Source organism: Electrophorus electricus, chromosome 10, assembly GCF_013358815.1.
Source record: "Electrophorus electricus isolate fEleEle1 chromosome 10, fEleEle1.pri, whole genome shotgun sequence".
In the NCBI taxonomy this organism is placed as follows: Eukaryota; Metazoa; Chordata; class Actinopteri; order Gymnotiformes; family Gymnotidae; genus Electrophorus; species Electrophorus electricus.
This window is the reverse complement of record NC_049544.1, coordinates 11,201,601-11,229,238: the sequence shown is the minus strand read 5'-3', so window position 1 is coordinate 11,229,238 and position 27,638 is coordinate 11,201,601. Positions and strand designations below refer to the sequence as shown.

The window sequence follows — 27,638 nt, the reverse complement described above, 5'->3', positions numbered from 1 at the left end:
TCTAGTCTTTTCAGTAGACACTGATTAACAGAAAAAAAGAAGTCCCTTGCTCTCAATATTTACCCACTACGACCACTAGCATTGTCATCGCTGATCTTCAAGGGGCAGCAGTGTAATAAACACACCGACAAACATGAAAACATGAGACCTAGCTGTGAGCATTCCTTAAAACAACAACAATATATAACCACCAGATTATATTACAGAGTATGTGAACTTAATTTCTCTCTCTACTGTATAAAACCTGGTCCACACTTCACAGCAGAAGGAAGAAAGTTCTGGCACTGGTGCTGAGCCCAGCCTGGTTCCCTCAGGTGGACAGACAAGCCAGACTTGATGCTCTCTTTTAAGATGAGCCCATCTGTTTTTAATGAGAGGGGAGAAGTTGGGTCCTGAACATCCACCCTTTTGTTATTAAGAGTTACTGCAGACTTTTAGTGTTTTAGTTTCCATGGTTACTGGTTAGTGAGTCTATATTTCTGAATTTTCTTGCTTCATTTTCAAATGCTAACTTTTATTCTTTACACAAAGAAACAGAGGCCAGTTTAAACATGTATGTGAACCTGTCATGTTTGTTTTCAATCTTCTTAGTTACTTTCGTAGCATTAGTACCTCAGATGCATCATCATGGTCTCAGTAAAAATAACCCTTTTCACTCTATTGTAAGATCACCATCATCATTTAATTATTATTATTATTATTATTATTATTTATTTTTTTTTTTTTTAAGAAAACTCCCACTATAATAGCTCTCCCTCTCCAACTATACCAGTATCATCAGTTTAGGTGGACAAAAAGATGTACACGCTACTCCTTTGACACAAATGAGCACTACCAGCTACAAAACAGCTATTTCTTGGATCCCCTGGGCACATGTCCTAGCTACAGCACAGCAATATTCAGGCAGTAAGACTCACTTCTGCCACGCTGTGCAGGGCTTTTGTCAGTTTCCATGAAAACTTGATTTTCCTAAGAAAATTTCTAGACAAGAGCACACATACGTAAAGTAAAAATTAGACCAACCAGTAATGTTAGGATACTGAGATACATCAAGTGCCTTCAGCAGAGAGGATGACACATGTGATGTAATCATATCTATATGTTTTGATACCAGAACTAAAAAGTATGTTTGGCAAAAAGGAACACAGAAGGTAGAACCATGTGATATCTTCATTCACTGAACATCAACCATTGTTTCCTATTGTTTAACTTGGGAATCTGAACTCCTGTATCCAGCTCCACGGTGCAGACACAGTGCAGTGTACCACAGCACAGCGCTCAGATGCCGCTTGAACAGTGCGTACTGGGAGATGCCGGAGTCAAAGAGCTGTGTTGGATGTATGTTTGTAGAAGGAGGGTCAGTGGAAAGCCTGAAACATGATTACCAGCTATTTGTATAGAAAATACACTGGTAAAATCAGGATCAATGGACTCCTTGAAGGAAACAACAGCTCCATGTTTCATGTAATTAGCTCAAGTGATGTGGGGATACTGACGCTCCTGCAATAGTTGTGGGTGAACCAAGATGAACTGTTAGAAAAGCAGAGCAGTGATGCATGTGGGCGGCTGATTGTTGAATAATTACCCCTGCAAAATACTACTCATGCATAGTGCAGTTTAAGGCAAGCCATTCTTGGATTGTAGATAAGGTCAGTGAGCTACTGTGACCAAAATGTGGGGGCACTGGCACAGTGAATGCAATAGCAGGTAGTCTTTAAGAATCTGTAATAAAAAAAAAAATACCAACAACATAAAACATATAAACAAACAAACAAAAACAAACAAACAGTCTTGCTTTAAGTGCAAATGATTCAAAATCCTCATTATAATAACCCATACATGCTGCTAGCTTCTGTTTTATCTTGTTAAATCAAAAGAAAAATTCAAAATATTTCTGTAACACTAAATGCAGACATGTAGACAATAATACAATTAAGCTACCATACTAAAGAATAAACCATGTACCTGTAAACACTGAGAAAAGAACTGGAAGAGGTCTGTTGGGTTAGGAAACAGTATGCCTGGCTCCTGCCTGCTCTGTGTGGACCAGAATTCTACATTCTGGTCATCCTATAGCTTGCATACTGTGGAACGATGCAAGAGTGTCAGTATGTGTATGTGTAGGGAGAAGAAGTTTACACCTCTAACACACACTAACACACAGGACAGATGTGGACAGCCTATGCTGTGTGTGAGGCCCAGCTGGGGCCCTTGTTCTTAAGGGCACTCATGCAAACACAGATCATATATGCGGTATTAGGAAACCGATGCCATGACTTGTGCTTACCACAGGGGAAGCAATAAGCAATGACAGCCATAGTGAATGGCTATCAAAATATGAATAAACGAAAAGGTAAGCTGACAATATGAATAGTTGGGTCTTCTAGAACAACTCCTTTAATCATAATTAAACACTTCTAAAATGATCTGCTTTTTAGATGACCATGTTTAGCAGCAACATACAAAAAACAGCTATGTGCACTGTGAAGACCACATAAGATAATGATTTTATAATAAGCTAAATGAGCTATAGTTTACAAGTCTTTTCTACGGTAAGTGACAGGAAAGCATCCAGGCAACAAAGCTCAGTTCTACTCAGAGACCTCTTCATCTCTGAAAATATCAAGATCCAGTGGCAAGAGAAAGAAAAGGTAGTGGCATGTAAAGGTAAACATATTCTACTGTGATGAAACCAAACCTTTCAAAGTCTGAGTATGGAAGCATCTCTGCAGCAAACATGTTTTCTTTGAAATCACCAGGTTCTCTCACCCAGAAAACGTTACTCCTGACAGTTCTGTAGATTATACTGGTGCCTGCTGGTAAGAGCATGGTAATCTTTCATAAAAATATGGTCTAATCCTCATGGACTGCAGTGTTGTAGCAGTGTAAGTTTGTTCGAAGTAAATTAACTGATCAGGACATGTTCTGGGTAAGCAAACCAAGAGAGTTAAGGTGGATAAACTGACAGACACTAAATCTCAAATACCATTATTAGCCATCCTATTAGACTATAATTAGTCAATGAAAATGGATAAAGTTATGTAAATTAATTCTTAGCAAACATCTCTAAGGGACTTGTTTGGGATTCTTGAAGTGATGCTTCCAATTCTTGAGGAAGCTAGTGAACTTTGGCAGGATTTTCCAATAATACAGTTAAAAATGTATCAAATTGATCTGCAGGAAGAAGGAATCACTCAGGGTGGAACTCATCCGAAATGTTTGCTTTCAGGAGCCAAAACCAACTGTGCCAAGGGAATCACTGACAAAGACAAAACAAATGTGGAGTAGAATGATTACATTTGTGCATTTATACAACTCAGTCTTTGATCTGAGCCTGCTATTTAGACAATGCTTCATCTGACCAGTGTTTGTAATGCTGATTGGACATTATAATGTGTATGGGGCATGTGAAATGAGGCAGGACATTGAGAGCTTAGTTGAATAGATGACACTGGTCCATTTTTTTTTTTAATTTTTTTTTTTTTTAAATACTTAAATTATAGAACCAGTGGTTTAACTAAATTCATTATTTATGACCCAGGGCTAGGTAAAGAACAGAACTGGAAGTGGACACACACATGCGCACACAAACACTCAAACACACCCAACCTGTAGAAAAGCAATCCAGACCAGGCTTAAAACTCAGAGCAGGCCTGGTGTAGGTACTGAGGTCTGTTTAGTGACAGCCGGCTCCTGTTGGACAGAGCCAATGTGTGATCCCTCTCTGTGTTTGGCAGGATCCTTGCTGCTGGCAGCCAAGCAGACAGCTGCAGAGAGCAGTGACTTGAACACACAGTTATGTAACCACTGACACAGGGCTCAAGGAGGCCCCTGTTAAATCTGATGTCTGCAATAATGTTACATCCTATGTTTAAGTTTTTAAACTTTGCTGTATACACTGTTTCTCATTCCAGTCCTGAAAACCCATGAACCCATCAACCCCTGAAAAGCATTCGTTTCTTAGGAACTATTGGTCTCCATGAAATAAAAATTCAAGAAGCCACTGTAAATGATACCAATTTAACTAATATTCACAAGTCATACATGTTTTGCAAAACTGTGCTGAACACCCAATCCTTGCAAATGCTTGTACATACAACCAAACTGCATCACAACAGTTGAAGGAGAAACACACCACACCATACATCTTGCATAACCATTTTCACAGTCCTCTCCTTTGTTAGTCCATGATACACAGTCAGACCAGGCTGATGTGGCTGACAGAGCTCCATCCCACTGCACTGGAGGTAAAGGATAAAAACAACACATCTGAATTCTGCTGGAGGCCTTGCCAGCTTGCCAGTGTGTTACAGCTGTGTGTTACAGAGTCGAGGAGTGGTTTTCTGCTCGGGCCGCTCCTGCTGCTCACCGTGCACACAGCTGGAGGAATTTCCAGTGAAGCCCTACTAAAGCTTGCCCTACCTGGGTGTAGAGAGCAGCCACCTTGACCACATGTCTCTGTAGAGGCAGACTCCAGGATATATCAGCAACTCCAACAAAGCACCACCAAGACAGATGGTACTGTGAAACATTAAGGGAAGGCTAGGAGAACAGGAAAAGAGCAAGGATGTGATACCATACGAAAACGTGCAGAGAGGGAAGCTAGGTTACAAGTAGTTGAAACATGGTAGCTAGAGAGAAACAATCAGGGATCACTGGTTGGAAGTAGCAGATGGACTAACAGAAATGTTGTATGCAAGACAGACAGGTGGTGAAAGAAACAGACAGAGTGTGTCTGCCTCTGACTGCTGAGCCAAGCCTTTCTTGTCTTTTGTGACCTGATATGCTGAGATCTTTCTACTAAATAAGGGAGGAGTGGGAGCAGGACCAGCACAGAGACACATGCAGATACACATGTTTTCAAAGAGGTGAGTGCATGCTAAAGAAGGGAGGGAATGAGAGGGAACAAGATGTCCTCTGTAATCAAAAAGCCACATTTGAATGACTATTCAGTGATCCTTAGACAGACAAAAGTGATTTAAAAATCCAATTCGGAGCACTAATATGCCTTTGGGTGGCTGTTTTCTCAAAATGTTGTTCCTTAACCTAAACGGACTCAACCACACAAGAGTCAATGGTGTCTTACAGTCATAATATATATGTACTTATGTGGAAGTGCAATCTATCTTCAGCCATAAAAAACACAAACACATCACTGCTCTTCTTACTCCAAAAATGTTCTTTTGATCTGTGATTGTCACTGAGGGCAATCCCACAGGCCTGCCAATGAGACAAGCTTCCAGACACATACTTGTGGTGTGCATCGAGCTAATGCTCTTCAATGTTATGCAAGTCAGTGCCACAAACAGTAAACATTGCCCTTCTTGCAATCTTACCAACTTAAAAGTGCAAGGGAAGGTCTGAGGGAGGTTTTCCCAACCACTTAATTATTTCATAGTAATCATCAACATGGTAAAATACTATTACAAATAGACAGTGACAACTTTGTATTGCTTAAAATTTCTCTACATGCAGATTTATCTGCATCATATGATATTCTTCCAATAATTTGCATCACAGTAGCTACAGTCAATCAGCAGAGCTCACTATTTTGGACAAGGAATTCTATACTCATCTGCAGTGGTAGCCAAGACTCCCTTGGGTCCAGGCCAAATAATGTTCGACAAGACCGCACAGCATTTACCTAGACTCCTGACCTAAATTACACAAAGACAGCAGCACACAACTCCAGGAACATCATGAAAGCTACCGATGGTGTCCAACATTTTGGTAACAAAAGATATACAACACAACTGTTGTACACAAGCCACACCATAAAAGAGCTGTATTCATTGACAATAATAATGACAACAAGAGCTAAATAATGATGTATAAAGATGATCCGATTTCCCTTTTGCAGACGCTTTCCAGTGAAGCTGTTAAGTTATAATTACACCATTATTCAGGTTGGTCCAGTAGTCTACAAAGCTCTTGCTTTAGGGAAGGGCTGACTATAAACACTCTGCACAATACAGCTAAGACAGAGAGCTCCTTCAGATAAAGAAAAGGGAATACAATTAAAACAGCCTTCTTTGAACCATATGAATACATTTATTTTGTGAGTGTGTGTGTGTGTGTGTATGCCCTGCTTCCAATGCTGACCATTACAGTTACTGTATATCCTTTACTTATATTCAGAGCTTGTCTGCATGTCTTTGGAGTGTTTCAAGGCAAAGTTTAGCACTAATCCCAAGAATCAAGATCATATTTCTTGACTGCCATTCATGCCAACAATGGGATATTCAAGAGTTAAGCAAGATGGAGTGAAAGTGAGTGGGCGAGCGAGTATGCATTATTTCATTGTGCATGTGTTAGTGTATGTGTGTGTGTGTGTGTGTGTATATGTATGTATGTGTGTACGTATGTGTGTACTGCTTCCAGTGCTTACCATTTAAACTATGAAAGTATACAATCCAAACTGTCCTTCCCATGGTAGAAATATAGTGATCGTACAGTCACTGTATATCCCTCACTTATATTCGAGCTTGTTTGGGTGTCCTTGGTCTGCTTCAAGCAAAAGCCTTAGCAATAATCTCAGTAATCAAAATCGTATTTCTTAGACAGTAATGCCAAAAAATTAGATATTAAGCAAGATGGAGAGAAAATAAGTGAATGGCTGGGTGAGTGAATATGTAGTATTTATGTGTGTGTCATCTGGGCATGAGCTATATTTGTAAGTCCCTGAATATCTGTCCTCCTGGGTCTTTCCTCAGAGGTACAGTTGCTCTATTAATCTCATGTGCTTTAGAGAACACGTTTATGCAGGAGCATGAAAGGGCTGTATGCCTGAGCTTGCTCCTGTCCCTGTGATCAGACACAGGGATTACAGAGCCTATATGTATACAACCACATTACAAACAATGGTTGTGGGGCAGTCTGAGTGTATGTGTGTCAGTCTGTGTGTGTGCATGTGTAAATGCATTACGAGGACAAAACAAGGACAATTACCAGCAATGGCGGAAAAGTCAAACGTCAACTATTTGTTATCTTGGAAAATATGTTAAATCATTCATGTATTCAGAGTGACTAAACACTGAAAATGACTCACTCAATAAACATCTTTACAGACATGATCAATGATCAAAGCACCCCTTCTAATTTTCATATAATTCAGATATGCAATGTGATAAAAGCTACAATTTTGCCAACAATTGTTATAAATATATGCATAACTCACTAGCCAGTGAATGAATGACTTAAATATGAAAGAGTTTTTAAAAAAAGGTTAACGAAGGAAAACAATTAAGCCTGCCAATTGCCACACCATCAAACCCCTCCTCTCTTGTAGACCTGAATACTATGTGGCAGCTTCAGCAGTGAGATCTTGCTGGTATCAATCTGCAAAATTAGGACTTACCTTATCTCTCTAAAACTCTAACTGTATATGTCTAAACCTATTGCAAGAACATGTGCAGCAAACAGTATTCTGCTGAGGTACGGGTGGTGTAGGCTTTGGGGCAGCACTGTGGTTTGCATGTGAAGCTGCTCTGGTATAGGTAATGATTAACTGATAGCAATTGCTGGCATGCATCTTATGAAGGGTTCCGCAGTTGTGTGCAAACTAAATGTTTACGAGTAACGATTCAGTTTTAAAGCCCCATTATTTGTCCTTAAATACAAATATTGTGTCTTGAATAAATATTTTGGTTGTTGATGAAGCAAAGCCATCTCTGCCATTATACAGAAACACACACACACACAAATGTTTTAAAAGGTACTCTCTCTCTACTGGCAGAAGGAAAGCGATCAGAAATAGGATGCCATGCCAGCAACATGAGGAAGGTGACAGACTAGAGTCTCACTAAACATCAACCTCCTGTTCTTCCTCTTGGTTTGGATATAGTCATGATGATTTTCCAACAAAACTACAGACTGCTTCATAACATTGCTAAAAGAACACAGAGGTTTCCTCTTCTTTAAATAAGCTTACACCTATGCTGTACACCCTGCTGCAAAACCTTTTCTGCACATTCTGTAAAATGTTGTGGCTGGGTGATGTTCTAATTTAAAATAAACAAACAAACAAATAAGCATTAAAGACAAAAGCAGAACCATAGCAGAATGACAGAGGCTGGTAAATGTCAGACAAATCAGACAGCAACCAGAAAATCAGAGGAGTAACATCAATGTACCATCTCCAGTTGTGGCAGGCCAGGACATGAAAGTGTAGGTGAATCACTGATCGACAGGTCCTAAGGGTGGTCATCCTCATTCAGCATAGCATTAGAGAACACACTGCATCACACATATTTATACCTTCCTCATCCTAATAACCTATAGTGTGCTCTCCCTGCAGCAATTGTGCTGACATATACTAAGGCTATAAGCGAGAGATTAATAAGCGAGGGGAATGCTGGGAAAAGTGAGCACACTGACCTTTGTCTCCAAGCAATTACCTGCCCAAAATATCTGCTTGGCTGAGTTTGTAGTGGGTCACTTGGCTCTACAGCTTTCTCCAAACCCTGTAACTAATGCTCCTATTCTGACGTGCTGATGCTGAACTAGTCAAACGATGCCAAAAATTATAAGAGTGCTTTATTCACTGCTTGATAATTTCATCTTAAGTTTCAAAATAAAAGTAAATATCGAAAGTGAATGGCCAATTCTAAAATGTCCTTATAAAAATGTAATGGTAACATATTTCCATTAAAATCCTCATTTTACGACAGGCAGAACAGCACAGTGTTGAGCCTAGAACTATAAGTGGGATGAGGAAAGAGCACCAGAGGTCATTCTGTGCCATGGTTAATAAAGCAAGCAGTGATTATTAAAAATTCCTAGGCACTTACTGGCAGCATGCAGCTGTTAACCTAAAAGACCCAAACAGATCTCTAGAAAACTTCAGCATTCAGGCGATAGAGATCATTTAACGTCTTAGTCATCACCTATTCTGTAATGCATGTCAGAGTAAATATTGTGGCAGACATATTCCTTTATGTTGCAGTATCGATTTCGTATGTTACTTTGTAATGCTCTGTTGCAAATGATAAATGTTTATTCATTCCAGTAACATTGTTGTAAACTAATGTATTACCTCGAATTGATTTTAACACAAGCAATCTCATTCAAGTTAAAGTATTATTCAAAATGATCAGAAATATTTTTGGCATAGATGGACTGAAGTAAATAAGTTCTCAACCAGACCTTGAAACCCAGCAGGAGGCATACTGGCCAAACTCTGTAAAGGTCAGACAAACTCAAATGTATGTGGCTGTTTCAACAGAAAGTGCTCTGAAAATTTAAGATTACAAAAATAATCACTTGACTTTAACTCTGGAACATGTCACTGATGTCTTTTATTAAATTACTTGGACTGAGAGTGATCTCTAGTGGTGTTTGACATATTACTTCTGATAACATAGTGGATATTAGATATTACAGATAATACATGTGCCCTAAATTATAAAGCAGATGTATTAGTTTTTGGAAAAGTGAAAGTTCTTCGCTTTCCGGTGGACGCGCTATCAAATTACTAGAGCAAGGTGATCCCTGCTGCGGTTATTTTTCTGCCAAAATGACCCACTGTCACGGCCTACTTTGTGGCTACCTAGAACAGCAATTAAACTTAATTGAATGAACAAGATATGACTATTATTTGCCCAGAGGACAATTACCTGTTTATACTGGAGGTTCGCAGTATCTCCTCTGTCTTAAAGTAACTTGAAAAAACCTTCACAGCGTTAACCAGTATATTAAAACTGCTCTTAAAATACCAAGCTCTTGGTACCATGTCCGTAATTTTCAAGAAGATCAACGTTTGCAGGATTCAAGTGGCGCGTACTGGACTGCTTCGGACGTTTAACAAGAAATAGTTTTCTTTTCTGCTGTCCATCGAGACAGCAAAACAGACTGTAGAAACGTTGGTAACCTTCCTGTACGCCTACATTTCTCATAAATGACCTGTCTTATTTGCAGACAAACGGTTCAATCACATTGCGTTTCAAGAACGCTAATTCGGTTACAGGAAGTCAATATTCATACTAGCTAGCGCCACTTAAGAAAAGTATAGCTACCTTTTACGATGATTTCGTTAAATCATGCATGTTTCACCTAAACATTATGGCTCTATCGAGCAGCCTAATGATATACTTGAGCAAATGTTATGTTCGTCGACATCTTATTAGCTTATACAGAAGCTTATCCCTTAGCACAAAATTTCCTTAGCAACTTGCTTTTCGCGCTTATGCGTTCCAAAATCAGTCTTGGCAACCACGAAATAAGGAATGGAAACGTCTGAGCGTATTTACAGCTGTTCACTGCCTTGTTACATTACCTGACACAGCTGCCTTTGCTCCTCTGGTCATTTACTCCGTGAAGCACAGTCCAGCAGTCCGCATCCTACAACGTTGTCATACGGCGTATGTACTTCTGCTTCTCTCGGCGTTTTTTGGAGGCTGGGCTAACCTTCCTCCTTGTCAAACTGGATCTGCAATCCCACATTCAGCTGATCAGCACAACAAAAACAGTCTCGAGAAACGCAAACAAGTTCGCGCCGCACCACCCTGCACGAGACACCCCGAGGGCCCGCCCCCTTCTAGGCTCCTGCCACTGGACGCTCTTACAGGTTTTATGGCAATTAATAATCATGAGACGATGTCCGTCGATTGCGCCTATTGGCCCAAAGAGTACCATCATTTTTAATTCTCTCCTCGCTGGCGGCTTCTGTCAGATGACGTCATGGAACATTCCAAAAATTCCGATTTGCAGTATTCTTCAAAGTTCAAAGTCTGCTGTACTATGCTAAACCAGTATATAATATATTAATCTATATAATTGTACCTTACCTCCCTTTTCATAGCATTCCCGCTGTTTACAGTTGTAGCAGTCAGGGGGTGAACAAATCAGTACACACTCGTTCAATAATCCAGGTCTGGTAGGGAAAACGGTAGGCTTTTTTAGGGTAAGTAATTACATGCCATTTTCAGTGAATGCATCATGGGGAGGCAGGCAATGTTGCTGATGTGAGCACATTTTCTGATATTCCCTTACGCTTACTCCTCAGCATGGTTTAGCCTCCTCCATTTGAGTTAAAACCACTTAGTGTAGAACTAAGTGATAAACAGCCCACATGGGGACTATTACAGGGCTTAACCACCAGCATGGACATTGTTTATTTTAACCCTTTACATTAATGAGTGGGTGATTTGGGTGAGAGAACAAGGTAGAGTGGGGTGTTTACCCATTAGACAGTATAATACACAAAGCTCATTTGCATAGTAAGGTTTATTCACTGAATTACAAGCATGTTTACTTTGTATTGTTAGTAAAGTATTGGAAGTTTATATTTCTCACTCCTCAAAACACTGTAACAAGCTGAGAGTATTTATCATCTAGGTTGGCAGTATTATAATGCTTATGTTCCTTAATATGTTGATCTTTAGATCTGGGAATGGATAGGCCTTGACATTATGGAACTGGCTTTAAATTACATAATATGATCCTCCCACTTTCCATTATCTGTTTAGCTTTACTGTGTTGTAATAATGGAAAAAGTGTGGCATGTTGATTGCTAATAAAATTCACATACAATTTTTAAACCATGTTTATAGCACAAAGATGAGGGCTATTAAAAGAGGCAATGCAGATGCTCAGACCATTTCCTTTTTTATTTTTTGCTAGGTCTGTGAATATGACTCAGTGTCACATTACTGTTTCAGCTGGAAATGCATAATTCTATCATGATATGAATACAACAACAGGGACTCATGCACAGGGCAGTCACAACACCCTCAAACATAGATTTAATTACACTTCATCTAAAACCTGATGCCAATCCAGTTCTGCTGGGCCAACTGGTTGGGTATCTTCTAATTTTTAAAGAGATTAGTTTTTTCCCTTCTCTTATCAAATTGTACGGCATAGAGACTGTCAGTTTACTTTGGCTGCACTTTACAGAAATGGGTCTGTTTTCGTTCTCTCTCTCTCTCTCTCTCTCTCTCTCTCTCTCTCTCTCTCTCTCTCTCTCTCTCTCGCTCTCTCTCTCTCTCTCTCTCTCTCTCTCTCTCTCTCTCTCTCTCTCTCTCTCTCTCTCTCTCGGTCTGCTTGGGATGGAGTTCCTCACTCCCAGGCCTCCTTCCAACACTCTCTAGATAACCCTTTTCATACAACATGCACTGTGAGACACCAACCTGCTTAAACAATTAATTGTAATAAAGCACACCATTTCAATACAGTACTATTTATTATACATTTCTAAGCATGTTTTGGGGTTCTGGTTATTTCCAAGCCAAATATTTAGCTTGACAACTAAGACATTATGACAATGTTTATGACATCAATTGTACTCAAAGGCCTTACCTTCTTTGGGGCTCTTCCTAAACATCTTTGTACTTTCAGATAGTTATATGATCGGTTTATCAGTTTAACTGCATGTGGTGTGCAGAGGTTGAGATTGTTGAAATGCAAGAGGTTGAAATGCAAATGTGCCAACTTAAACTCATTTATATCAGTGAGAAGACTAAATAAAACAGAAATCTCATTACCTCTTGGCATGGTGTCATCAGGCGCTCTGAAGATCTGCCTCCTGCAGATCCTGCGGTGTGTGGTAAAGTTCACCTGGCACTCAGGTGATGAGTCATAGCTCTCTGGGATCTGTCATTGTCATTAGATGCCACCACTGCTAAGACTCCCTGCAGAGAGTGAGGGGGTTGCAGGTCTATCGCCATGGCAGCAGCAGTATGAGGCTGAGTCACACAGGATGCCATACAGAGGGTGAAGTTGTGAGAGGTACATGCAGGGGAGATGGGGTTTAACCCACGGGTAAAAGGGGACATTGTCTAAAATAGCTGTTTTGATGGACTGGCCATTCTTCTCACTTTTCCCCCAAACTGTGCTTATGCCCTTTTGAACCACAGAATATCTTTATACTCAAGGCTAGACAGTGCTTGTTCTCTTTGGAAGGCATCACTGTTGCTGCATCTTCCATGTTAGGCTTTTGTCCCTGAGGGGGAGTGTCTCGACAGAGAGAGAGAGAGAGAGAGAGAGAGAGAGAGAGAGAGAGAGAGAGAGAGAGAGAGAGAGAGAGAGGAACAGACAGAGAGGAAGAGACACCGAGGGAGAAACAAGCAGAGAAAGAAACACAGAGAGACAGACAGCCAGAGCATCAGCAGGAACACCACAGTGTGAGAGCTCCACACAGTGACAATACGATCGTACCAGACTTATGTAACAGCACTGCCTGCATGTTTCTCTTCTAGCCGACGACCAGCATGGTGAGTATTATATAACTACATTAGTCTCCCCTCAGAGGTCTGCTGCGTCTGCGCAGTACACACTACAGAGTGAGAAGGACAGAGAGAGCGAAAGGGACTGTACCACACACTGCTATAACAGTAACATAGTCAATGATTTTGCAGAGGCAGAAAGAAGTATGAATGCTAACATAAATTAGTTCAGATGTACTGAACTCAAGTATGTAGTGAATCATGTATAATAAATTAGCTAACTCCATTTTCTTAAACTCTGTGATCATAGCAATGTTGTCAATACAGCTTTAATACATTATTAGACATACTGTTTAATTCAGTATAGTAGACGGCTTATATGCTTTTTACTGCACACAGCTAGCCCCTAGTGTTAGGAGGAATCAGACTACTCAAAATAGGCAGGCCCAGACTGGCAGGCAGGTGGGTAGTCACTGGCCTCTCCAACCTGCTTCTACAAGGCCCAAGGTCCCATGGAGACTAACAGGGTGGTAAAGTTGGGTAAATGCTCTCAGTGTACATGCGCCAGCAGTGCACAAACTCAATTAGCTGTACTCCATACTGAAGTGTAATCCAATGTGCCTGGTCTTACACTTAGAATGCAATTACATCTCTGACAAGCAGGTTCAGTCCATTCTAAATTAGAGCAGGGTTTGTGCTTCTATTACAGACATTGTCACAAAGAATATTTCCTATAAAAGCCTACCATGGCAACACAAACATATACATATATGAAACTGCATGCATCCATACAAGCTTTCTCTCTCACTCCCTCTACATACATACATACATACATACATACATACATAGAGTTTTCTCTTGTAGTAAGCTGCCCATTTCCTTGTGCAGACTCTTGTAATCTCAAAGCTAGGCTACTGCAACATGCTACTTGCTGGTCTTCCTTTAAGAGCCATCAGACCTCTACAACTTGTCCAGAATGCAGCAGCTGACTGGTCTTCAATCTACCGAAGTTCACACGTCACTCCCCTGCTGCGCTCCCTTCACTGGCTTCCAGTAGCTGCCGGCATCAAATGTAAAAACTTGATGCTTGCATACAAAGCCAAAAATGGACCAGTCCCTCCATACATGATGTCAATGGTCAAAGCCCAATCCGTACCTCGAGTATTTTTTACCATAAGTACGGCTAGGCCTAAAAAACAATGCTTCAAGTCTCATGGAAGACAAGCATCAAGATTATTCTCTGTCAAGGCTCCCAGATGGTGGAATGAACTTTCTCTGGCTGTCTGGACAGCAGAGTCCCTTGCAGTCTTCAAACGCAGACTGAGGACCCATCTATTTTTGGAATATTTAAATGACCACTGATCCTGCACCTTTGCTGAGTAACTGAGCCTCTAGTATGTAGGGTATTATTTGTTATTGCATTTATTGTTGTCTGTGATAGTGCTTATACATGTTTTTGCATTTCTAGTCATCAGCATTGATCCCTATAGTTCAACAGTATTCTTGTTCAACGGTAACTTAACCACTAACCTACTGTACTGAGTTTATCCTAGGAGAAAATGACAAAGCACTTTTGTAAGTTGCTCTGGATAAGAGAGAGAGAGAGAGAGAGAGAGAGAGAGAGAGAGAGAGAGAGAGAGAGAGAGAAAGCTTGTGTTGCTGAATGCTGTTTCACTAATTTCAGACCACTTGTTCAGTTGCCAACAGAAAAAGTGCATCAGTTCTATAACACTATGTATTTAATTAGCTGGTAATATAGCACTGGGTTACAGAAAGAGGTGAAAATAAAATAAAAAATGCATCCACTCTGGGGTAAGGCCTACATGCAGCTCTATTTATAAAGATGAAAATCTCTGCTCAAGGATACATTATCATCACTGTGACATATGACTGTGCAACAAGGCTTGGTGCAACTACATACAACTACAGTTATGTAGTTACATTCACATACAAAACTTCATAAAATGCATAACAGCATTAATGCAATTCTACCTATTAATTAGCATTGTACTGGGTCTATATTGCATGATTGTTGCTCCTTTGTAATGGCAAAGCTGCAACAGGAAGTGATTTCATTCTCTAGGACTGTATTTAACAGAGGGCTGAGCCAGAGAGGTGGATTGAGGGGATAGGTCATCACTAAGCCTCTACAACCTTGTCTAGCATCAATTGTGACCAAGTGTGAATGTGTGAATGAGTGTGCTGGGACAGCAACATAGTTTCGTTAATGTGTCTTTGATTTATTCATTTGTCCACTTTACCCCATTAAACCACATGCTTCTTCTAAAAAATTTGTAGTATAAATGGATAAATATAAATGTATAAATTGGAAGAGGACAAAGAAAACAAAAAAACAAAATGCACTGCACATTGTTTTAGCAAATATACCTGAAGATGAGAATATTTTTTTATTTTATTATTTTATCTATTTTTTTTTGCCTGTGAAAAGTGACATTCTAATAATCATGTAATTGGATCAGCAGTTATATGGTTGGATTACATCCAAGAATGATTATTTTCACTAAGTTGTTACAGTAGCTTTGTTGGAGATAGTTTATGTCAACTTGTAATGAGATGATGGTGACAATAATGGTGAGGATTATTGTAATTATTTATCTAGTATGATACACTTTGCAACGTAAAAAATATTTTGCTGCTCAAGATTTACAAATATGAGCTGCTATTAGCAAGCCAACAGGTATATTCATCAGCCAGCTAGTTTAACATGAAAGATCAGTCACATTTAAACATCAGTGATGTTATCATATCACTATACTCAAGCTCCTTCTTTCTTTTGAGAAACCCGGGTCTGATCATCGTATTTTCTTAAATTACTGTTAGAATCTTGAGTGGTTACCTCTCCATTGCTGAGATGTGTGTAAACAAGAGACCTAGAGAACATTTTTTAACATTTGTTATCTATAACAATTGCAGTGTAAAAAGTGGACTATTATTTTGTCACTTTGTGCAGCAAATTAGCTTGCACGATGGCAGAACTTTAGAAACCTGTGCATTTTTCTCAGCATCAAGGCACAGAAAAACAATCAAACTCTATGCTTGCTGAGGAGATTTCCAAACATTTCAGATGTCCTAGTGTTGGCAGGTGTGAAAAATCATGTAGAGTAAAGGAAGCCTTGTGAAACTTGGCTTGCACAGTCCCGTTAAATGTGTGAGTCAGTAAAGCAAGTAGGTAATGTGTCTTCTTTATAATTTCCAACTAATGTCCAACTCACTGAAAGAATGTTTAATGAGGATTCGTCATTATTAGTGATGATGACGATGAAAACCAGATGATACAGGATGTTTCACATTCAGTCATATAGTCATGGAAAGTGTATGGGTGTATTAGACTGAATGAGTAGTGGGTAGTAGCTTCTGTCTATTAAGTCCCAATCCTGCAGCCCTGCTACTAGATGGTATGATGTTGATTTTGGCAATGCTAAAGAAGAGCAACATTTGGAATAGTCTTTGACCTCATTTCTGATCCATTTTCTAACCACTGCCAAAAAGTGTTGGTTTCTCCACTTTTTAGGTATTTTGGCTTACTGGGACTGAGCTGAGCATAGGTCAGAACTTCCCAGAAGTATAAACACAAAACCACAAGAAAACAAGACTGGATACTGAGCATAATGAATATGCCAAGACCTCCCTTGGGTAACTTTACTCTTCCACTGAGTCGCTGGAGCTGGCTGGGCCAAAAACTATTTGCTCTCCTTTGAGCTGGAAGAAAATGGAGTAGTGCAGTCCTGCTGACTTACTCAGTTTAAACACAATGCCAAGTAATACTTTATTTTATTTTATTTGAATGACATGTTTATGCATATGTCTTAACTTTTTTTAATAATCAAAGTAAATGCATTTAAGTACATATTTTTGTATTGACAATTCACTTATCCAGACATGGTCATTAAAATAACTGAATTAAAGATACTGCTTTCTCTGCGTCTAAACAGCTCTGGGCTCTGTAATCAGCAACTAAAATGTAATACAGATATGCTGTATTGACCACTTTGAAAACTTCTCTACAAGAAGATGGATGCAGCAAAAAGAAATGTAGACTAAATGCTAATCATACATGTTATTGGAAGGAGCAGCTTTGGAGAAAGGTTTGGATGGAGGCTGTGAGGCTAAAAGGGAGGGGGCTGAGGTAACAGGAACTCTAACATTGATTACAGAAGACTTTAAAGTACTTAAAGTATGTACAGCAGTGAAAAAAAAAAACATTCAAGGAGTAAGTTTTCATATCATTACAAAACAAGTGAATTACAAATGTAGTAAATAAATAACCTTATGAAGCACATCAAGCTCCGTGAAGGATGACTTGCCACATGATTGTTGTTAATGTTCTCCGTTGTTGAATTCCTCTCATGATAGAACAGGAAAAATATAAAACTGTGCAAGTACTATGGTTCCCCAAAATGAAGCAGAACCCTTAAATTTTATGTGCTTTTTCACATGTGAAGTCAAGAAAGTAGCCACAATTTCATGAGCACTGTTTGGTGAAGATCATAGATTAAGTATGTAAATCAAGTATTCCTACCATTAAGACCATTACTAAAATGCAGATATATTTGATTGGAAGAGGAAAGCACTCATTTCAATACCCTCCTTATTCTCCAGACACCCAAACATCTCCACTAGTTTGTGAAAATATACCAAGTACCTTTCCATTGTGTATTGTTCCTTTCAAACTAAACCATCTTAAATGCGCTTTTCTTAGCTATCTTGGCAGTAGAATCATTTTGGCTGTGTGGCATGCCAAACTCCTCAGAAGTGCGAGTGCAGTAATTGCTTGTAAATGAAAAATTGTTTTACACTCAGTGGGGCCATGTTGTGGTCCCGAGGCTAGGCACTCATGAAATGGAGCTCCAAAACTGTATGATGCAATTTAACTACACAGTCAGCAAACAAGAGAAAGGCAATGAGAAATATATGCTTTGACATAAATAATCAATTATACACAACTTCTACATACAAGGGACTCATTAGTTCTAATGAATAACATTAGAAATGCAATTGCATTTAACGCATTTGAGAAATTCCAAACTATGCAGTCTATCTTTAAATATATACCATTATATTTTATTTTTCATATTATTTAATGAAGGCCTTTACCTTTGTGATTGATGGCATCAACAGCACATCACTTCCACCTAGTGGGCAAACAACAAATAGAAGTCTTATCTCTACAAGTAACCTAACAGAAGACAAAAGCACAATGATCAATTCCAGAATGGGTTTATTGAAATATAAAGCACTGACAGATGCAGATCAACCGCCAAAAAATAACTGATATGTTTGTGGGCAGACCTATTGCACAATGCAAATATTGTTACTAGTGGATGATAGAAAAAAAATGAGAAAGGCACTTCTGTCTTCAGGTCTGGGAACTGACAGGTTATCAATATAGGCACTTTTTATGCATCAACACAATTTTTTTCCAAACAAAAGACTATAAACATACCTTCTTGTCAGTGCTGATTGCTTACATTGGGCAAAAATGCCAGATGTATGTACATGCATAATTACCAAGATTACAATCACAAGTCTTCCAATGTCACTAGGAGAACACAGCTCTGAATACAGGCAATTCACTATACTTTTGACAAAAACATCCAGAATACTTTCAACTACAGAGTTTGATATTCCATTCATATTCAATACAAACCTTAATCTACAGAACAAGATTCTAAATCCACAATATTTATTATTTTACACTTTCCTCACATGCTTGCATGAAAAAGAATGTGCAAGTGTCACAGAAATCTGAAAATGGGAAGTAGGGAATTCAAACACCCATGTTAAGAAACAGTAATTTAATAAAAAGAAGCTACAGGACAAAATTGTTAAATAGTAAAAAATCAAATTAAAATGTAAATGCAAAACCTGTTAGTTACTTCAATCACTATAACCACAACCTAACCAGCACCGAAATGTTGCTTGAATACTATACAGCATGGGTTTGCACATTTGATTATTTATCTTAGATGTACACACCTCTTATTGGTTGAAAGACCACCACATGATGTCCAATACAGATCAGTGTTTAGTACTATATTTCTGACTGCTCATCACAGCAATACGTACGAGGGATGCAGTATGCAGTACAGTAGTAGAGGGTGTGTCGCACTAGGCTTATCTCTGAAACACACTACTTCTATGGGGCTCCAGTAAGGGTTTATGCAGGACAAACAGCTGCCTCTTACAGCCTTCCCATAGAGCCCTGGGGCCAGCACAATCTACATAACAGCCCAGCTCGATGACACAAGCTCCCATCTATCCTGAAATTGCTTAAGGACAAAGTGCTTGACTAATTTGAAATATTCAGCCCCAATACAGACAGGTTGTAAAGTACCGTATAAAGTGTATTGGTTTCAGGTAGAGGCGGTTTGCAGCAGCAGAAACATGCATATTTGTATCCGTGGCTAGACCACAAGGCCATGGCCTGTTGAAATGTTGCTTGTGCATCACCACCTTTTATATTAGAAGTGTACAGTATCAGGTTAGTGTCATCCATCCAAGTATACAAGTAGCTTCAAGAGAATCTTGAATACAAGGTTCAAATTGCACCAGTAAAAAGGCTTACAGTCAAACAGATTCACTGAAAACAAGCAAGAGCAGATCACAGGGAGCTACACAACTCATTTATGATCATTTATCCTGCATGTTAGAATATAAAGCGCCACAGCATCAAGTAGTGGTATACTCTGCCACCTGGGCGCACACGCACACATGCACACACGCACGCTCGCTTGCGAGACAAAGGCTTAGCTGAAATCCCGGTTAGGGAGGACAACTGGGGCCATCAAGGTCCAGAGGTACAGGGCCAATCCCAGCCAGCTGGAGCAGATTTTTACCCAAACTGCAGGCATGCTGCTCAGCATAGCCTGTGTGGTGGTGTCTGGCCTGGGAGAAGAGGAGAGGGCAAAAAATAAATACTCACATGGGTATATTGCTTCAGTCAGGCCGCAAAGGAACAAACATTCAAGTCGTAAGGCCTTCATATTCCTTACTTTCACAATTACTTATTCTTATTCTGAGGGAACATTATCATGATCCACTATATACAGCTGGAGTTAAATAAGAATAAGAACAGAAAGAAGCAGACTCTTGGGGCCTTAGCCCCAAAGCCTATTCCGCTCTTTCAAGAAATTATGAAAATCACAGTGAAACAGCAGCAGACGCACTTACATGTACCAGTTGGTGAGGGTCATCATGATGTAGAGTGAGGCCAGGAAGAGGTGGAAGTGAAAGAAGGAGTAGCTGTAAGTGACCCCATCCTCTTCATTGTCCACCACCCGCCGCAGGCCGTCCTCTCCCACCTCCCCCTCCACGCCCGAGCCTTTGCCCTCCTCTGTCTGCATCAGCTTGTTCACCTGAGTGTTACTGGATGAGCGGATGCTGCACATACAAAGAGCAGGCACTTATTGGGGGGTTGCTGCCAGAGGTGTGCTCAAATATCCCTGCAATTACCCCCCAAAACAGGTGCCAGATCAGATGGGAGCTGGGATTGATATTGATCAGGTGTGGGAGAGGATCCCTCAGTCTCCTCTGGACAGCTGTTAAATGTTAGCTCTGATAAGGGCTCTCTCAAGTGCCAGGAAACATGTGAAAAGGTACATAACCCCTAGTTTTAAAGCATTCTGTACTTTGCTCTTTACCATACTTGATTTCCACTTTTTAATCTATCATATATCCTCCTATCAGTCTAGGAAACTAAGGTGGTGCACATATTACCATGCAAGTGGGGCTGTAATTCTCAGTGCATTTAAGTAACAACACATCCTGGAGACCATGGTTGTGAGACTGCTATTCTAGGCTTCACCACCAACTGCTGGAAATTCACCACCTACTGCATGAACCCGAAGAGCCTAAGATAATGAAGAATTCTAGTATCAACACAAATGGCAACTTGTGTCTTAACTGGAAGAAGGAAGTGTGATTCGATATTGCCTGTCCTAGTGTCTCTTCTAATATGGTGAATGTTGTACCTGGCATAAAAAGTACAAAAGAGGAAGATGACCAGTCCCACAATGCCCTGGGCATCCCACCATTGCACAGTGCCTGGGGTACTGGTGGGGGTGGGTTCTGCACTGGAGCTGATGTTGGACACCAGGCTGAGAAGGCTGGGGTTACAAGCCCGATCTAAGGGTGAGGCATGCATACATATCAGTGGCTTCATATGACGCAAAGTAAACTCAAAGGACAAGCTATTACACAAATTCAGAAATGATTATTAAACTAATGGAAATAATGCACTGATTATTTGGATGAATCAAAGCTTTAACAAGTTAAAATTATTTTACAGGACTAAGAAATTTTTAAAAAAATACAATCCTATTACAAATAGTACTAGAGCTAACAAGCACTGTGTCCCACGACTGTCATGGCTACATGCAACTCTGCTCTCAGTAACAGGGCTATAAATAACAGGGCATGCAGGTGAGCAGGAAGGAAAATGGAAAAAAAAAACCCCAACCTATCCAACACCACAGAGCCCATGAAATACATGAACCTCATTAAACCAAGATAATATGAAGCATTATTATTTTTAAAATGTTGTACAGTAACTACTGTTATTTTGTACTAGACTTACTTGGATTGTTGGTCATGGCTGACCAGGTGACATACATTGTGTACAAAGTGATAAGAGATGACTGGAGTAGACCAGACTGAGGAGAGTGTTCCTGCAAGACACATGATCATAGATGTACGAGTAAGGAGAAAGAGCCGTTTCTCTGAAAGATACCTACATTACTAAGACAATCACATTCAACCCCTTCTAACTTCTCATATCAATATACCAGCCTTGGCTTTCAGCAGGTTTGTATTTCTTCCACTACTATTCTACGTTTTAGACCCATACAAATGCCATAGTTATCATCACTCAAATTATAATGCAGTGTCCTTTATTAAAGCTTTATTTGAACTCTTTGTACATGCTGATGACAACCTCGAATTCATCCTTAAAGTCATGATCAAGCAAGTATGCATTACCTCTATGGTAATGTCTGTCCATTAATTTATAATGAACATTTGAAATGTAGATGAAACGCGGAGATAAACACACGGCACTCCTCAGTACAAGTGAATGAGCGCTTATTAATTAATTACAATAGAAACTCTGACTAGAAGATTAACAATACTTGCTGTCTCACTTGACAAACACCCACCTTAGGAATAACCACTTTGTCTGTAAAGTATGGTCATTGTCTTTGCTGTGGAACTGAGAAGGTCTAGGCGAATCAACATAACATTACCTGCACTTTGGGTAGAATGGAAACCACGGAGACGATGATGCAGATGATGAGGTTGAGGCTGATGAACACCTTGTGCTCAGTGCAGTTGTCAGGCTTCGTGTAGTACAGGTAGAACAGTACAACAGCAGCAAAGGCCAGGGCATAGTGTAGGATGGTAAAGAACAGGAGACCTACACACACACACACACACACACACACACACACACACACACACACACACACACAAGTCTCGGGTTACTGCTAAGGTGTCAGATGTACACTGGTAACACCTTTCGTGGTGAGATAAGGGTACCCTACCAAAGAACCAGCCTTTCCTGTCACCATCCTCAGAGTTCCTCACCCACACCTCATTCCAGGAATGGGCAAAGTCGATCAGCAGGATCAACTGGATCAGGATGAACATGAAGGAGCCCACAATGCCAAAGTAGAACCACACTACATATGCAGAAGAAACAGTCAGCGCAGAGAAAAATAATAATGAGTAATGCACTGCATATCTGTTTTCTCTACTCTACTACACCTGCCTGAGCTCATTTAAGGCTTGACTGTGTGTAAAGGTAGACAAATGATTCGAACAAAACCCTGTACTACTGAACAATTACTCAAAATTCAAATGGAATTTTGGGCAACCGATGTGGAAAAAAATTGCATTACAGTATCTACAACTATATGTATTGTTTGTCATTACTATCTGTTGTAACAGTCCATCTTCTCTGTAAAAATACAAACTGTTTCTCTTGTTTAAGCAAACAAACTTACACATCATGCAATTACCATGTCCTAGACTTTCTCTACAAATTATGCACCACATATTACCCATTCAAGTTGATGATTCAAGGTAGAAACATTTTAAGATTCCAAAAATATGCAGTTATCCATTTTCTTTTGCTTCTATGAATGGTTTCAATCGATATTGGATATCCTGTTCTGGATGATCATTTCCATCTATAAACAACACACTGTACTCGATATTACACAAACCATTATTAAATGTTCCATCGGGGATGAAGAAGGCTCCAACAGTGATGCCAACCAGGATCAGGAATTTAAAGAACCAGAAACTGTAGAGATACAAGGAAGAGAAAGGAATCAACTTATTTATAAGTTAACCATGGAGAGAAACATTTCTCAGCTACTCCAATACTTCTGGAACTTACCCATTCTGAATGGCAGCACGAGGGTCTTTGCTGGTCCGCACACGAATCATGACGGCAGAGAAGACAAAGAAGAAACAAGCCATGGCAAAGCACATGCGGTACACTGATTTGTAGCCCACAATTACATCACAGTTAACCTGGTTCTCCACACCGGGTATTGTGCTCCCCCCTTGACAGAAGCCAGGGATCTGAAGAAATATTACGAAAGATCATTGCTGTAATGGTGCTGCACTGTTACAGTTACCACAACACATGTAAAGGAGATATAGGGGGCCGTTTACCCACTTTTTGAAGCTGAGTCTCCATGCCAGGTAGGATCATAATAATAGACACCAAGGTGCCCAATAGCAAGAAGAAGGAGAAAACCAGCCGTGTGACTGTCGAGTTGTTAGAAGATGGACAGCAACCACACAGAAGACAAGGAGCAGAGCCACACAAACATGACACCTAGAGGTAGGAGGGACAAAAAAAAGAAGAGTGAGAAAACAGAATAACATTGCAGAGACCAAAGAGGAAAAGGAAAGGGTCAGTGTCACAATCATACCTTAAGATAATGCCAAAGAATAATGTCTTCCAATATTCCTGCAACCACCACCCCTCCTAGACATTTATGTACAAGAGTTTCCCCATAATGAGTTCATGTAAACCACCCTGAAAAACAAGCTAGTCACTCCCAGGTTCTGATTCAATAATTCATGTTAAGGTATAGAGTAAACTGGTTGTACCATACTCTGCAATCATAATAGTTCAAACAAAGGAAACTTTGATCATAGTGGCTTAAATACTCATTGTTTTGAATGGGTGCACAAAGCTGATTTTTACATTATGGCTACACCAAGTCAGACATCATTTGCTGCACAAACATTAGAAAAGAATTGAACACTGTAGCTAATAATCTAGGCATCCATGTATTAGTAAAGTCTAATGTGATTTTTTTTACACAATAATAATAATAATAATATCTATTATTATTATTATTATTATTATTGTTATTATTAGACAATAAGAAATCTCAGTGCAGAAGGCATGTCAGATTTTCTATGCAACAACAAATGTCCACAAATCCGTAGTGTGCACCCACTCAAAGCTTAAATAAAGACAAATTATAACAGAACTTAACAAAATAATTGCAAAACAAAACATTTGGAGCAGAAAGGCACATTAAATCGTGTGAACCATACTACTTTTTCAAAGAAGCATTACATTATTTTAATGTATGCAATTACTGACACAAAGCAATAAAAATAGTTTTTTTTAATGAGTCTTCGATTTAATATCTAAGAAATATATCCACATCAAAATGTGAAGACAGGTAAAATAGCTGACGTTTTTCTGACCTACTTGGTTGAGTTGAATTTTACCTAGCTTTAGATTTTTAAAAGCAGTTAAAATGCACTATACGGAAGGGCATATCATTATTGGCTGCTTGAAATATAGCTGTTAGCCAACTAGCTGTTATCTCTCGAGCATCAGACCATTGACAACATATTGGGAAGAGGTTTATCTCGTGCCTAACCAGACAGCTGTTTGATTAATCCGCAAATTCGTTATGCGCCACGAAGACTACAGGTGCACTTAGAGTATTTTTATTCCAACTAAACAATCTGTAAACTGATGCATATTCTAGCTACTAAAACACGAGTAACGTTAACTGAAACAGGCCAAGTTAGGTACTTTAGGTATCTTAGCTAACATATATAGCTAGCTATAGTTAACGATGTAGCTATACCGCTGATGCAAGTAAGAACTTTTCGACATAAAAACCAAAGTGTCGAAAGCACTGGGTCATATGACTTAGATAGCTAACTCTAGCTAGGTAACGTATCCAGTACATGAAGACATGCATTACTCAAAGTGTTTAGCCAACCTAGTTAATCTAGCTAGCTCGCTGGCTAGACTGTCGAAGTTAAGTTTGCTGTCGAGGTATGCTGGGTAGCTGTGCAATGTAAGAAGTCGTAACATTTAGAAGTATACAAATATTCTTTGGTAGGTAGCTACACGATCTCGGCAGCTTTTAAATTTAGCCAGCTAACCTAGCTAGCTAGGTTAATATTACCTAACCTAACTAACTAGGTTAGGTTAGGTTAGCTAGGTTAACCTAACTAACCTAGTTAGATCATAACTAAGAAATATGTGAGGTGAGTAGAGTAACCTACATTTGACAGATTTAGCTAATCTATTTTACTGTTAGCAAGACAGTAAATTGCTGTGTGGGTACGGTGAAAAAACAATGAATAAACAAAATACGTACACAGCTTGCAAGTGAACATAACGCCATACAAGCCCCCATTTTCGATCAGATGTTCCACGAGCAAACAGAAATCGGTTGGCGTTGCCTCGTCAGTATTTAACTTTACAGGCTAGTCTGCCGCAGGAGAGTGAAGTTGGATAAGGTAGCGAGCTAATCAACTGAAACCGTAAAATTTCAATAATAAAAGTGTAACTGCCACCGCTATTATCTAATTCGGATGCACCTGTGGATAACGAGTAGGGAAGGTTTTTCAGAAATAAATATGGCACGAAGTTTAACCTATGTATTTTGTTATTTTATTTTTTTGCTATTTATAGTTATTGATTCAGATATTTTGTTTTTATTTTAATGTCTACATGTGAACAAAAATGTTTGCTTTTTAAAGTGGTTTCGGCTTTCTCCGTTTTCTTCCTGTAAACGTTGCCTTTATCTTTTACTTTGGCCGTAATAATAATTCCCAAGCCTTTAATATACAACTGACTATGTGATAATCAGAATATGTACAGCATATTCTATTGCTGTTGTGGTCAAGTCGGAAAAGGGTTTTTATTATTTCTTAAATTCCCTCATCAATAGTTCTACATTCTTGCACCTGTTATCCTGTTAGGGCGTCACCATTTATATAATTTACTTACTTAAAATTGATAACTTTTAATTTGTTATTCAAAGGCATCAAAAGTATGTCGGACCCTACTGAAGGTGTTTTCACTTTACCTGTTAATGGAAGGTTGTTTGGAACTTTGGTGTTTCTGTAAACTCTAAAGTAGATTTTATTATGCCATACCAAATGAAAAGTGTTGAAGTCGTTAAATTATACATATAGTTGTTTCGTAATGTACTAATTCACACAATTAAGAATAGCAAACGTTTTTTTACAGAAAATCTGAAGCTTCTTCTTATTATTATTTTTCTTCTTCTGTAACTAAATTTGATAAACTAGGAACCCATTTCAATAAAAGAAATTGTGGCAGGTAATCTATCTAGTAAAGTAAGTGTACGAGGTTCAGCACATTAGATTATCAGGCAGGTTTATGTACTTTTAATAAAATAACTTTATTTAATAATTTTATTGTATCAAATTTAATCTATAGGTTGTCCGATAGGCTTAGTAAAACCTTATGATTTTATGTCACAACATAAGCCTACTATTAAAATTAATCATTAATTTCACCAATGATGACGTTTGACTGTGACTAAATGAAACTACAACCTCGTGATCAGTGCTTATAGACTTGTGATTTATTGTACTGTTAGTTTCTCTTTCGCGTCGCGTCGGTAAGCGCGTGCCCCCCTTATAGGTTACATTGTAGCTAATGGTATAGTCCTGCTGGCTGTGAAGTCCACCTATACGCACTAGCGCTCTTTCGCAGTTCACGACTAGCAACAAGAGTCGAAATGGTACCGGATGATACAAGGTTGTGGCAGGTGGTCTAACAGCACCTTGTCTGTCTTGAAAGTGTTTTGTTTGTATCCGTCACGTAGCGCGAGAACACCATTCTCAGCGGTAAGTTAGCTTACTCTATATTCATTGGACTGTTTTATCCCTCTGTGTACAGACGCTGGTTCAAAAAGCAAAGCAAAACAAACAAACATCAACAAACAAAAAATATTATTTGCGTCCATTCATTATATACATGATACGTACGAAATGCCCAACCTAATTATACGCTTCAATACCTGACCACTGTCGTCTTTCAATTAATTACGATGATTATAATTATTTTATTTGTTTAGCAGAACTGCATGAAACACATCTAACTAGCATTTGGCTTTAAGCAAATAAGAATGGCCTGCGCGACCTAAAAGC

At 39.2% G+C, this 27,638-nt stretch overlaps 2 protein-coding genes and 1 long non-coding RNA gene across 5 annotated transcripts in view; 1 reads left to right on the top strand and 2 right to left on the bottom strand.

Moving 5' to 3' along the window:
* The window catches only part of LOC113572195 (transcription factor HIVEP3), a 44,623-nt gene extending 34,138 nt beyond the window's left edge, over positions 1-10,485 (bottom strand). For all 3 annotated transcript variants that reach the window (XM_027001566.2, XM_035530812.1, XM_027001568.2), the window contains exon 1: positions 10,274-10,485. The gene's annotated coding sequence lies outside the window, so the exon portion shown is untranslated. The remainder of the gene's footprint in view (positions 1-10,273) is intronic.
* Positions 10,486-13,060: 2,575 nt separating this feature from the next.
* Positions 13,061-18,602, top strand: LOC113572204. The gene is made up of 2 exons (XR_003410082.2): positions 13,061-13,211; positions 16,696-18,602. It is a non-coding gene; the product is annotated as an uncharacterized LOC113572204 (long non-coding RNA).
* serinc2l (serine incorporator 2, like) lies at positions 18,386-25,953 on the bottom strand. Its single transcript, XM_035530934.1, has 10 exons — positions 25,832-25,953; positions 23,866-24,027; positions 23,581-23,768; positions 23,405-23,484; positions 22,721-22,858; positions 22,424-22,593; positions 21,760-21,850; positions 21,155-21,308; positions 20,355-20,564; positions 18,386-20,069 (listed from the first exon to the last, which is right to left on the bottom strand). The coding sequence occupies exons 1-10, from the start codon at positions 25,868-25,870 to the stop codon at positions 19,931-19,933; spliced, it is 1,371 nt and encodes a 456-aa protein (XP_035386827.1). The 5' UTR covers positions 25,871-25,953; the 3' UTR covers positions 18,386-19,930.
* Between the last annotated feature and the right edge of the window lie 1,685 nt (positions 25,954-27,638).

Bases quoted from the DNA above. Each gene is read 5' to 3' on its own strand.
- serinc2l (XM_035530934.1), bottom strand. From the start codon at position 25,870: ATGGGGGCTTGTATGGCGTTATGTTCACTTGCAAGCTGT. The intron at 23,485-23,580 runs GTAAGTTCCAGA...GTATCTCTACAG, and splicing joins CGTGCTGCCATTCAGAATGG to TTTCTGGTTCTTTAAATTCC. The intron at 20,070-20,354 runs GTAAGTGCGTCT...CTCTTCTCCCAG, and splicing joins ACCCTCACCAACTGGTACAT to GCCAGACACCACCACACAGG.